The 13,617-nt window shown below is 40.7% G+C and overlaps 1 protein-coding gene and 1 long non-coding RNA gene across 4 annotated transcripts in view; one reads left to right on the forward strand and one right to left on the reverse strand.

The window, feature by feature from the left end:
- Nucleotides 1–3,806, reverse strand: part of COG6 (component of oligomeric golgi complex 6) — a 54,898-nt gene extending 51,092 nt beyond the window's left edge. Inside the window, exons 1-2 of one of the 3 annotated variants that reach the window (XM_055542303.1) lie at nucleotides 3,526–3,796; nucleotides 1,122–1,265 (exon numbers count right to left, since the gene is read on the reverse strand). In XM_055542303.1, the coding sequence (XP_055398278.1) occupies nucleotides 1,122–1,265; nucleotides 3,526–3,678 (297 nt within the window). In that variant the 5' untranslated portion in view covers nucleotides 3,679–3,796. Of the gene's footprint in view, nucleotides 1–1,121; nucleotides 1,266–3,525 lie in introns of all 3 variants that reach the window. The other 2 variants (XM_055542302.1, XM_055542304.1) reach the window with 2 other exon arrangements.
- A 48-nt stretch (nucleotides 3,807–3,854) lies between these two features.
- Nucleotides 3,855–8,436, forward strand: LOC129624412 (uncharacterized). Its single transcript, XR_008700939.1, has 3 exons — nucleotides 3,855–4,174; nucleotides 6,190–6,367; nucleotides 6,819–8,436. It is a non-coding gene; the product is annotated as an uncharacterized LOC129624412 (long non-coding RNA).
- Nucleotides 8,437–13,617: the final 5,181 nt, after the last annotated feature.

Raw genomic sequence — 13,617 nt, forward strand, 5'->3', positions numbered from 1 at the left:
TAGCTCCACAGTCCTTTTGACACTTCCCAGTGGTCTTTTATGGCTTCCTCGCTTTGGTACTTCTTTTCAGTGGGAAATGGTGTTTAAAGAGTACACTTTAGATGTGCTCATCTCTACTATCCCTCCCTAGTTTTATGAACACTACCAAACTTCCCTTTTAACCTTCCAGATTATTAGACTTCAGCCAATCAAATCCTACTGCACAGTTAAAAACAGTCTACGTTGGACTTGCCTGGTGGTCTATGGTTAAGAATCTGCCTGCCAGTGCAGCGGAAACAGGGTTCAATCCCTGGTCTGGGAAGATCCCACATGCAGCAGAACAACTAATCTCATGCACCACGATTACTGAAGCCTGAGCACCTAGAACCTGTACACTGCAATGCAGAGTAGCTCCTACTCATCACAACTAGAGAAAGCCCACGTGAAGCAATGAAGACCCAGAGCAGCCACGAAGACCCAGTGCGGCCACAAACAAATAAATAATAAATCTTTAAAAAAAAAATAGCCTTGTGTTTATTAAGCACTCGCTGGTACCGTGTATGACACTTTCATACAACTCACATAGAAATATTAACTATGTAATATCACTCTAATTTAATGTAATTAATAATATGACGTAATAAATAAAATTCATTTTCACCCTACGGTGAGTAACTGCTCACTCAAATACAATGAATAATTATTTATTAGCTGAAGTAACTGATTTTAATTAATCTGAAAATTTCATAATTTAGGATGCAGTAAGGTTACTCGGTCCCTATTAATCTCCAGTGGAAAAATAGTTATCCAAGAGAGATGTATTCAACGAGAGACTATTTCTACTGGAAAATCACTCAGAGAAATGGTTTTTTGTTGCTGTTTAAAATGCTAAAATTCGTAAAAGAATTTTCCAGAGCAAATGTTTCAACGTTCTAAGAAGCAGCATTTGTGGAGGTTATGGATTTAGAAATTACACCAATCCAAAGAAAGATGCTGCTGAAGGAATTGTTAATAGTTAAATTTTCTATTTGAACATGGTACACAAATAGCAAGCATATCAACTCTATTCATAAAAAAACCTAGCACAAAGCCAAGCATACAGTAAGTGCTCAATAAATGCTAAATGAAAAGAGTTTACATACTTCTTTCACTTCCTTGAAAATGCTTACAAACTCTTCATTGATGGCTAAACTTCTGCGTTCGATATCTCCACGTAAATTTCTTCGAGTCCGCAAACTATTTTCAACAAAAAAGGTTGACAGTGCCTTAAGAGCTTCCAACATGTCCTACATAATTGATAATAAAAGAATATTACTGGGACCATTTTTCAAATGTTTTTCTAATCTTAAGCAAAAACTTACTGAAATCATTTCCCAAGAACTTATTTCCATTACACAATCCAAAAAATACCAGAAGACCTTCACAGTACTGAACAGCAATCTTATTTCTGAAACACAGTAAGGACATATTTACTTGTGCATCATGACATATATACAAGGTTATTCATTGCAGGATTGTTTGAAATTGCAAAGATTAGAAAGAACCTTAATGTTCATCTAAAAAGGCTTGGTTAAAGAGACTGTGATGCAGCCATTGAAAAGAAGTGGAAATTCTGTATGTACTTACATAGCGTGAGCTTCAAGATATAGGTAAGTGAAAACAAGTGTTTAAAAAAAAAAGGACTATGTACAGTACATGCATATTTACTAGTGCCTGCATAAACCAACTCTGGGAGGCTATATCTAAAAAATAAGTACCAACGGTAGCTTCTAGGCTGGGAACTGAGTAACTGGGAGCCGAACTTAGACTTAAGAGAGGAAGGCCTCTCTGAGATGACTTCTGAACCAAAATAATTCAAGCAAAATTTGACAGTGGCCAGTGGCTTAGCCCAAGATGGTTTAAGCAGATTAAAAAAAGAGACACTCCAAAAAAAATTAGAATATATTTTTGAAGATTGAGCCTATAGGATTTGTAATGAATTGGATGTGAGATGTGGGGGAAAAGAAAACAACAGGAATAAAAAAAACACTTATATGCTTCTTGCATGAAGGGTAAATGGTGATGTTCTTTACTAACAGGGGAAGAGAACCAGTTTGGAGGAAAATCAAGAATTCTGGCCATGCCGTCTGTGTGATATGGATCAGGTAGCCAACTGGAGCTTGGTAGAGATGTCAGGAACAGAGTTAGAAATTAGAGAATCATCATGCTTTTTACTATTTAAAAAGCTATGAGACTAAAAGAGGTCTTTAACAGAGAGAACGTGGGTAGAGAGGGCAGAGGACCAAGCCCACTGTGTCCAATAACACCCTAAATCCTACAGACAGAAATTCCTACACCTGAACTAATCCATGTTTAAACAGGCTGGACTTTCCATGTTTTGATTACGCTATCATAAAAACACTGGACACATTTGGTTGCTCACCTAAAACTAACACTATATTGCAAATCAACTATACTTCAATTTTTAAAAATGGCTGGAATGAAAAAAACTGTAAGGCTATTTAAATTCAGTTTAATATTTAAGAGACAGAAAAAATAGCTATAAATATTTATGGTAAAAAATAGATAAAATAAAGCTATTTCTTTTTTGGAACACAGCCTTGATACGTCCTGGAGTCGAGGCTAAATGAGTGGTCAGTAAATGCTAAATGAACAAAATCACACAGACTAGGGGGCAAATGACAGCTCGCCAGTTACTAGATACATGTCTTAACCCAGAGACCCTCTCTCCATACCTTATTTTTCTCAGGAGTAAAAAAGAAATAATGTTAATTTAACAGAGCAGCTGTATTAAAAGAGAAGATTCATGTCAATAACAGACACTTTAAACCCTTAATAAACTGCATAAAACTAACATTTATTGAGAATTAACAAGAAACAACTCCTGCAGCGGCTGTGCTAAGCATTTCACCTGGTTTCTCTCATTGAAACCTCGCAACAACCCTGAGAAAGTAACTTGCGGTGTTCCCAATTTAGAGATTTAACATCAGCTTAGAGAAGTTAAGGGACTTACTCAAACCAGAATGCACCAGTTTGCTGGTTATATCTAATAAGTGGTGGTCCTAAAGACCACCTTTCTTAGTCATCATAGTATAATGTGGACCATCTTTCTTACTCATCATAGTATAATGTTATCTTTTACACACAAATTCTTATCGATAGCTTGCTGTCAGATGCCTACACATTTACCTATAAAACTCACTTCTATATATTTTTTTTCTTTATGCCGTTACTGCATGACCAACACCTGTCGGGGTCAGGGAGAACCCCTCTTCCACCGTTTGCCGTCCGGACCCAGAATCTTCGAGGAACCGTTTTAAATAAATAGAGGTACACCCTGGAAACTCCTTCGTTTTCCCAGGGTCTCCTCGGCTTCCCTCTTCTCACCTGCCCCACGTCGGCAACGCAGCCTGGGGATCCCGCGGGCCTGGGGTGCCCCCCTCGAGGCGAAGACAAGGGACAAGCGCGAGGTCGCCGGACAGACGACCACCCCCCGACCCCGGCTCCCAGGGATGCGCGACCCTCGGCCCCTCCAGCCCCGCTCACCTTGTCGTTGTCCAGCCGGGTGTCCAGGATCTTACGCAGTTTCCGCGACAGCGGGTTGCTAGTCTGCGCCGAGGTCCCGCCGGCCCCATTATTGAGGCCGTTGGCAGCCCCGGTCACGGGCACTACTACTACTTCCCCGCTGCCGTCCGCCATAGCGCCTGGCGTCCCGCCCCTGGAGAGGCGCCGACCACCTCAGCCCAGGAAAGGGACACGCCAGTAGCCGCGTAGCGCGCATGCGCGCAAAGGCCGCGCATGCGCCCTCGGACGATTGTGACCCGCCCCCTCCTGTTCAGCCTGGCTCCTAGGAAGCTGGTCGGGGCGGGTAGAGAAATCGAGGGAGGCGGAGCAAGACTTCAGGCTGGAAGGAGGAGACTCACGTGAGACTGCGTTTGCAAAGTGGACAGAAATTCAAATCAGGTCTAGAGCTGGGGTATTACGATTTATGGGATTAAAAAGATTTCGTAATCCTCAATCTGTGAAAGTCTGAGCTAGACTTACATATACTGGGACCTGTGCCTGGGCAAATATGTTCAGTTAAAGCTAATTCTAGTTAAGTTCACTTAATACTGTGCAGCCATTTTCCGCTATGAAGGAGATTTAAATGTGGATGCGCAAAGAATTCCTAAATACAGTACATGAAAAAAGCAAGGTGCGTTACAGTGTGTGTAGTGTGATCACCGTGTGTGTGTGTGTGAAATACCCGTACGTGTAAATTTGGGCTTTTTTTTTTTCTTTTTTAGGATGGCTTTCCTTTGGCAGACAGATTTGCACTTTTCATTTTGTGCCTTTCCAAACAGACTTAAGTTTTCTAATCTCCCTCATGTGTTACTGAATATATTAACTGAGTACATTAAGGTAGGGGGCCCACTTTTCTGTGTTTATTTGTACTTCTCTGAATTTGCCATTGTAATACAAGTTCAGTTCAGTTCAGTTCAGTTGCTCAGTCATGTCCCATTCTTTGCTCAGTCATGTCCCATTCTTTGCGACCCCATGAATCGCAGCACACCAGGCCTCCCTGTCCATCACCAACTCCCGGAGTTCACTCAGACTCACGTCCATCCAGTCAGTGATGCCCTCCAGCCATCTCATCCTCTGTCCTCCCCTTCTCCTCCTGCCCCCAATCCCTCCCAGCATCAGAGTCTTTTCCAATGAGTCAACTCTTCACATGAGGTGGCCAAAGTACTGGAGTTTCAGCTTTAGCATCATTCCTTCCAAAGAAATCCCAGGGCTGATCTCCTTCAGAATGGACTGGTTGGATCTCCTTGCAGTCCAAGGGACTCTCAAGAGTCTTTTCCAACACCACAGTTCAAAAGCATCAATTCTTCAGTGCTCGGCTTTCTTCACAGTCCAACTCTTACATCCATACATGACCACAGGAAAAACCATAGCCTTGACTAGACGGACCTTTGTTGGCAAAATAATGTCTCTGCTTTTCAATATGCTACCTAGGTTGGTCATAACTAATTTGGAAATTAGAAATATAGTAGGATGAAGACAGGAAAATTACTGTAAAATTTAAGGATGTTTAAAGCAATTTATATGCTTTTTAATATTCACCTATTATTCTTTTATAAGGCTAACTATAAATTTTAAGTTAAGGGCTAGAAATCAATACTTTTAAACAGTTCAATATTTTCCAGCAGTTAAAAACAAATATTCAGGTAAGCCTCATCAGAGATGTAGGTTTTATATATGTATTTATTTTAATATGTGTATTCGTCTAGTCAAGGCTATGGTTTTTCTGACTCCACTCAAATATCACTTCTCTGTGCCTTCACATAGCTCCCCATCTGTCCTTGGGCAGAGTTAATTGATGTGTCATGCAAATTCCATAGCAGATAATATACAGCATCTCTAACTTCTGTCATTCAATTATTTTTAAATTTAAGTGTTTGTTGTTCCTCCACTAGACTCTTAAGTACTTGGATGACGGGAATCTTTGCCTTCCTAGATCTTCAGCATAGTATCTTACACAGTATATATACTTATTAGAGGCTTATTGAGTGAAAAGTATTAAAGTTTTATGGTTTTATAAGTGATAGAGTTCTTTTTTTTTTTATTGAAATCCCAGGTGGTGCTGGTGGTAAAGAACCCACCTGCCAAAGCAGGAGACATAGAACCAAGCATTCAGTCCCTGGATTAGGAAGATCCCTGGAGGAGGACATGGCTACTTCAGTACTCTTACCTGGAAAATCCCATGGACAGAGGAGCCTGGAGGGCTACAGTGCTGCTGCTGCTGCTGCTAAGTCGCTTCAGTCGTATCCGACTCTGTGCGACCGCATCGACGGCAGCTCACCAGGCTCCTCCGTTCATGGGATTTTCCAGGCAAGAGTACTGGAGTGGGGTGCCATTGCCTTCTCCAATGCGTGAAAGTGAAAAGTGAAAGTGAAGTCGCTCAGTTGTGTCCGACTCTTAGCGACCCCATGGACTGCAGCCTATCAGACTCCTCCATCCATGGGATTTTCCAGGCAAGAACACTGGAGTGGGGTCCCATTGCCTTCTCCAGGGCTACAGTGCACAGGGTCGCAAAGAGTCAGACGTGACTGAAGAACACAGCATGCATGCACATAGTTGATTTACAATGTTGTGTTAGTTTCTGCTGTACAGCAGTGTGTGTGTGTGTATGTATAATATAAATTTTTCTCACATTCTTTTCCATTATAGGTTATTACAAGATATTGAATACAGTTCCTTGTGTTATACAATGGAGGTTTAGTCATTAAGGCATATCCGACTCTTGCAACCCCATGAATTGTAACCCACCAGGCTCTTCTGACCATGAGATTTACCAAGCAAGAATACTGAAGTGGGCTGCCATTTCCTTCTCCAGGGGTGCTATGCAGTAGGACCTTGTTGTTTATCTATTTTGCATATAGCAGTATATACCTGTTAATCCCAGATACTAATTTATTCTTCCCCCTTTCCCCTTGGATAACATGGATTTTATCATGTTTTCTATGTCTGCAAGTCTGTTTCTGTTTTAGAAATAAGTTAGTTTGTATCCTTTTTTAGTTTCCATATATAAGTGATATTATATGATATTTGTCTTTCTCTGGGTGACTTACTTCACTTAGTATGATATTCTCTAGGTCCATCCATGTTGTTGCAAATGGCATTATTTCAATCTCTTTAATGGCTGAGTAATATTCCATTGTATAAATAGACCACATCTTTCTCCATTCATCTGTTGATGGACATTTAGTTTGCTTCTATGTTTTGTCTATTGCAAATAGTGCTGCTGTGAATGTTGAGATACATGCATCTTTTCAAATTAGAGTTTTCGTCTTTTCTAGATGTATGCCCAGGAGTGGGATTGTTGGATCATACAAAAATAAACTCACAATGACTGTAAATATAAGACATGAAACTGTAAAACTCATAGAAGAGAATATAGGCAAAAATGCTCTGACATAAATCATAGCAATGTTTTCTTAGATTAGTCTCCCAAGACAAAAGAAATAAAAGCAAAAATAAACAAATGAGGCTTAATCAAATTTATAAACTCTGGCACAGCAAAGGAAACCATGAAGAAAATGAAAAGACAACCTACAGAATGGGAGAAAATATTTGCAAATGGTGCAGTCTACAAGGGCTTAATACCCAAAGGATACCAACAACTCATACAGCCTAGTATAAAAAACAAAAACATGAACACCCCAAGCAGAAAATGGGCAGAAGACCTAAAGACATTTCTCCAAAGAAGACATACAGATGGACAACAGGCACTTGTTGAAAAGGTGATCAGCATCACGAATTATTTTAAAAATGTAAATCAGAACTACCTCACACAGGTCAGAATGGCCATCTTTGAAAATTCTACAGTCATTAAATGCTGGAGAGGATGTGGAGAAAAGGGCACCCTCAGACATTCGCGGTGGGACCACACGGGTATTACTGCTGAAGCCTGGATTGACGGGTCACTTTACCAACTGGCCCTCGACCGCAGGCGGCCTGCACAGCACGGCTCTGTCTCTGGAGACTTGTTTAAACTGCTGTCGCCTCCTGGAGAGTTCTCCCTGTGGATGCTTTTTGTGTCACTTTCTCTTGATTCCCTGAAGTGCCAGTTTCTTTGCATCCACAGATGGTGTTTCTACATTTACGTGTCCAGTTAATTGAACCTAAAATACATGTCCATGCTCTAGTTTCTAGAAAAGCTGAGAAATGGAATATGAATTTTAGCTTTCATTTTCAGGTATTCCAATTTCTCTGCAAAAGTCCTTGTAAAGTGCTGTCTCTCCTGTGTATTTCTCTCAAGGACTTTGAAGCATGGATCCCACGTTTCTTACCTGTCTGTAATCACAGCTCCCTGAGCCTTTTCTTTGGACGTTCTGTTCTTTGCTTTACTACCTAGAACTCAGTTTTTAGGCATTGAGGGTCTTCACATGGAAATAACTCCTGTTCTCTCTCTTTCCTCTGAAACCTCATGAATTTTGAAGCAGCTTCCAATTTTTCATTTTCTTTCTTTTTTTTTATTTCAGACATATTTTCTGCCATAGTCCTCATCCTTCAGTTTGTCCTTAAAATTCTCCAATTTAAGGGTTTCATGACTGAAACCTTCACAGTCATGAATGTGATGATTTTAGACCTTTTTAGTGATAAAACGATTTCATATCTTCTTCAAATGAAATCTGCAGAACGAATAACAGTATGGCTGGTCTGACTGGAGCCTGGGTAAGGCCCAAAGCCTTTTCTTTGATAAAGAAAGAAAGAAAGTGAAGTCACTCAAGTTGCATCCGACTCTATGTGACGCCATGGATCGTAGCCTGCCAAGCTCCTCTGTCCATGGAATTTTCCAGGCAAGAATACCGGAGTGGTTGCCATTTCCTTCTCTAGTTTCTTTGCGAGGTACACTTCTGTGTGTGTGTGTCTGTCATCTGTGTAGCCTCCCTTGGCTGCCTGTACCAGTTGGAGTCTGGGTTTGCAGAGTAACAGTAATTTACTGGAAGGGTGGGAAAGGGAAAGTGAAAGTTGCTCAGTGGTGTCCAACTGTTTGCGACCCCTTGGACTATACAGTCCATGGACTTCTCTAGGCCAGAATACTGGAATGGGTAGCCGGTCCCTTCTCCGGGGGATCTTCCCAACCCAGGAATCAATGGGTCTCCCACATTGCAGGCGGATTCTTTACCAGCTGAACCACCAGGGAAGCCCTGAAGGGTAGGAAGGCAGCTCAGAGAACTGACGGGAAGACTGAAGACCCAGCTGGGAACCAGCAACAACTCGGGATCCCAGTAGATGGAAACACTGGCCAGTTTGTAGGGCACTGCCACTAATCCTTTTTTCTGCCTTTGCTCAACATTCAAAGTCCTGAAGCGAGTCCACTTTGACCATATGCCCATCCATTGGTCAGGACACCATGATTTATGATTCTGATGTGTTACTGATCCAGACTTGGTCTGCTTGACCAAAGAGCAGCAAAGCCAATTTACCAACCCCAGGTTGCAGTGAACAAAAGTGCTGCGTTTACTACTGCAAGGGGCCAAATGTGGGGTGAAGCATGGAAAACATGCAATGCGTGCTCAAAAGACCCGAACTCCCCCCATGGCTTTCAAGGAAGGGTTTTTAAAGCCTGAGGGAGAGAGTCCCAGGACGTGTGTTCAGCTTGTACAGAATTTTCTGATTGGTTGATGGTGAGGTAACAGAGTGATGTTTCAGGAATCGATGTGCTGGTGGTCAGCACGCGATTAACATCTTCTACCTGGTGGGGGTGTTAGTATTAATATCTGTAAAACAACTCAAGGATATGGCTCAGGATATTATCTATAGCCCTTGAGAAAGAACTGAAGGTTCTTGACTTTGTTTATGGCTAGACTGTTATGATTTTGTCTTGTTTAACTGTTTTCCTTGGTTTTTGCCTTTTTTTTTTTTTTTTAACTTCTCTGATTAAATTTGCTCTTTGGAGCTCTGGGAAGGCCTAGGAGGCTAAAGCTTTTTACAAAGAAGAGGCAGGGGACTTGAGGGTGTCTGTCTCCTGGACCCAACAGGATCTTGCTTGGTTTCAAACCCAGGAGTGCACAGTATTGGAGAGGTAATTCTGGTCAATACAATAACTATAAATTTGTGGTCTGTGGGATACATTAGGAAATAATCTATATTAAAAAGGTACAAATTTCAACAAGATAGTAAAAAGTTTAATTACAACCCCAGCACATGGGGTAGAAGGGGCTGTCATGCAAATTTTAATTAGCTTTGAGCAGACAGATTAGTTGTGACTTGGTGAGGTGGGTATGAGATGTTGTACACCCAAATAAGACAATTATATTTATGATGGGGTTATAATACAAGTTCTGTCAGAAATTATAGTAAAAATAAAATGGCTAATAAGTAGCCAGATGAAACTTTCTCAACAGGATTGACATATTAAACAGGCAGCTTAGGTAGAATTATTCTGGAAATTGCCACTAGGTTCCAGGTCTCTGTCTAGAATCTCTAACCACAGCCTGAAATTCTTTGAGTCAAGAGATGATAAATGACTTAGCAACTGCAGGAAGATATAAAAATAAGTATAGGGAAAATAATGATAAAATCAAATCCTTGGAATCATTATTTTTGTACCAATTTGGGATGTTAAGGGCAAATCTAGGTGACCCCAACTGCAGAGAATAAATGAAAAAGAAAACAGAAAATTTGAACAGTGTATAATTATCTGAAAAATACAGGCTATCTTGGTTTTAAATCTGACATCTTAAACTTGTACTTTCAACTTGAAGATTGTGTCTGTGTGATTTTAATTTTAAAAGGTATAATAGTATTTAATAAGTTTTAACAGCATTTACAAGTTTAAATAAATCCAAATCATCAGATCTTTAATATTAGGCTTTTAAGTATCATTTAAGTACTTAAGAATATTTTGTGTTTTAGATTTGTAATTCTACCTGCTTGTCTATTTGAAGTACACTAGAAAAACAGATATATAAACCATTTTAAGTTGAAAAGTTTTAGATAATTAAATTGATCACAAAAATTTAAATATTTAGGAGAATATAACTAGCATGACTTAAATACAAAATATTTGAAATAATACATGAATAAAACTAATGAGTTGTACTTAAATGCTTGGGGAAATTAAATATCCTAAATTTAAAGTTGACTATTAATTAAAAACCATTAGATTTGTAAGTTCAGTTCAGTTTAGTTGCTCAGTCATGTCCAACTCTCTGCGACCCCATGAACTGCAGCATGCCAGGCCTTCCTGTCCATCACCAACTCCCAGAGCTTACTCAAACTCATGTTCATTGGGTTGGTGATGCTATCCAACCATCTCATCCTCTATCATCCCCTTCTCCTCCCACCTTCAACCTTTCCCAGCATCAGGGTCTTTTCAAATGAGTCAATTCTTAACATCAGGTGGCCAAAGTATTGGAGTTTCAGCTTCAACATCAGTCCTTCCAATGAATATTCAGAACTGATTTCCTTTAAGATTGACTGGTTGGATCTCCTTGCAGTCCAAGGGATGCTCAAGAGTTTTCTCCAACACCACAGTTCAAAAGTATCAATTCTTCAGTGCTCAGCTTTCTTTATAGTCCAACTCTGACATCCATACATGACTACTGGAAAAACCATAGCTTTGACTAGATGGACCTTTGTTGGCAAAGTATTATACTTTTTAATATGCTGTCTAGGTTGGTCATAACTTTTCTTCCAAAGAGCAAGCGTCTTTTAATTTCATGACTGCAGTCACCATCTGCAGTGATTTTGGAGCCCCAAAAAATGAAGTCTGCCGCTGTTTCCCCATCTATTTGCCATGAAGTGATGGGACTAGATGCTATGATCTTAGTTTTCTGAATGTTGAGTTTTAAGCCAACTTTTTCACTCTCCTCTTTCATTTTCATCAAGAGGCTCTTTAGTTCTTAGCTTTCTGCCATAAGGGTGGGTCATCTGGATATCTGAGGTTATTGATATTTCTCCTGACAGTCTTGGTTCCAGCTTGTGCTTCCTCCAGCCCAGTGTTTCTCATGATGTACTCTGCATAGAAGTTAAATAAGCAGGGTGACAATATACAGCCTTGACGTACTCCTTTTCCTATTTGGAACCAGTCTGTTGTTCCATGTCCAGTTCTAACTGTTGCTTCCTGACCTGCATACAGATTTCTCAAGAGGCATGTCAGGTGGTCTGGTATTCCCATTTCTTTCAGAATTTTCCACAGTTTATTGTGATCCACACAGTCAAAGACTTTGGCATAGTAGATTTACTTAATATTTAAGTTGTATCTTACAATCAAAATTGTAATGTATACACTACTGGTGTAAATGAATGCGCATGGAAAAACTCCTTTCTACACATAAAAGCCATCTATACATTTGTAAAGAACCCTCAGTCATCAAATGATAATTCTCCAAAAAGCTACTGATATGTTGAAACCACTGGTAAAGTGGTTGGTACCCTGGTTTTGAAGTCAGAAAGCCTGATTTAAATCTCAACTCTACCACCATAAGTCCCTGGACAACTCACATTTTGCCTGTAGTTCTTGGTCTCCTCATCTGCAAAATGCTGTAACACTAGCTGAGTTATTGAATAATGAGGACTAGATGAAATAAGGTGGATGCAAGATGTACTGAGTAATCAATCCATAACACTTATTTGTCACATTTACCCAGGCTACTTCACACACCATCAGTGGAACTACACAGTAATCCTCCATTCCTGCCAAGTCTCATGTAACAGTTCTACATTCTCAGATAAATAAAGTATACATATTTTTCACACATTTCCTATCCCCTTTCAGCCTCAAGTTTCATCTAGCACGCACATGTACGCATACAGCAACTCTTTGTGACCCCTTGGACTGTAGCCCACCAGGCTCTTCTGTCCATGGGATTCTCCAGGCAAGAATACTGGAGTGGGTTGCCATTGCCTCCTCCAGAGGATCTTCCTGACCCAGGGATAGAACCTGTGTCTCCTGCATTGGCAGGCATATGCTTTACCACTGAGCCACCTAGGAAGCTCCATGTGGTTTAAATACCAAGGTGTAAACATCTCTGTACTTTCCATAGCTCTGGCCCTTCCCTCTTTCCTTGTGTGGGTGCATATAATCTCCTTAAACAAACTTCCAATTGTGTCTACTTTTTCATTCTTGGGGTCCCCGTCTACAAGGTTGCCCTCTGGCCTCTCTTATTTAACACATGCCACATTTACTCACCAGACAGTAATGTCTCTAATTTAAATAGCCACAGTTAATGTTTTCATTGCTCAGTTTCTATACTGCAGCTTTAACATATAAAGGATCTATTTCCGCTTCTTTTTTATTTGGCCTCCAGTTGTCACTGTTCTGCATAGATCTGGCAGCTTTTGGCTTTTCATTGATTGCTATTGATTTTGTTTTCAGAATAGTTGAAACCATGGCCTCTTAGCAGATAAGCAGTCCTCCTGTCACACGGAATCTGATGCCTGTTGAACTCTTTTCCTGCTTCAGTTTCCCCCTACACTATGCTTTGCCTTGGCCATCATATCCCTCCTCCTGGAACTCAATTTTCTTTCTTCTTCCCTTCAAGCACTTTTTTTAGACTCTCAGAAGACGTCTTTTCCAAAACTGTCCTGAGATAGGCCAGCTGTCCCTTCCCTGTGCTACCAAATCACTCTCCAGGTGGTTCTCTTGTGGCCCCTCTCACACCCCAAGTCATCATCGACATGTTTTTATAATTCCCACTAACCTGTGAGCTCAGAGAAGGCAATGGCACCCCATTCCAGTACTCTTGCCTGGAAAATCCCATGGATGGAGGAGTCTGGTAGGCTGCAGTCCATGAGGTCGCTGAGAGTTGGACATGACTGAGCGACTTCACTTTGACTTTTCACTTTCATGCATTGGAGAAGGAAATGGCAACCCACTCTAGAATTCTTGCCTGGAGAATCCCAGGGATGGGGGAGCCTGGTGGGCTGCCGTCTGTGGGGTCGCACAGAGTCGGATACAACTGAAGTGACTTAGCAGCAGCAACCTGTGAGCTTCCTGAGTCTGGAGACCATCTCATTCAGCTCTGACTACTTGATATGTCATGCAGTTTCTGAAATGTAGTTGGAATTTGTATTTGTTGAATAAATTGAAAAATTTTATGAGTAAATGAATAGGCTGATTTATTTGAATTAACGATGACCCAAATT

The sequence above is a fragment of the Bubalus kerabau genome, chromosome 12, assembly GCF_029407905.1.
Source record: "Bubalus kerabau isolate K-KA32 ecotype Philippines breed swamp buffalo chromosome 12, PCC_UOA_SB_1v2, whole genome shotgun sequence".
NCBI classification, from domain to species: Eukaryota; Metazoa; Chordata; class Mammalia; order Artiodactyla; family Bovidae; genus Bubalus; species Bubalus kerabau.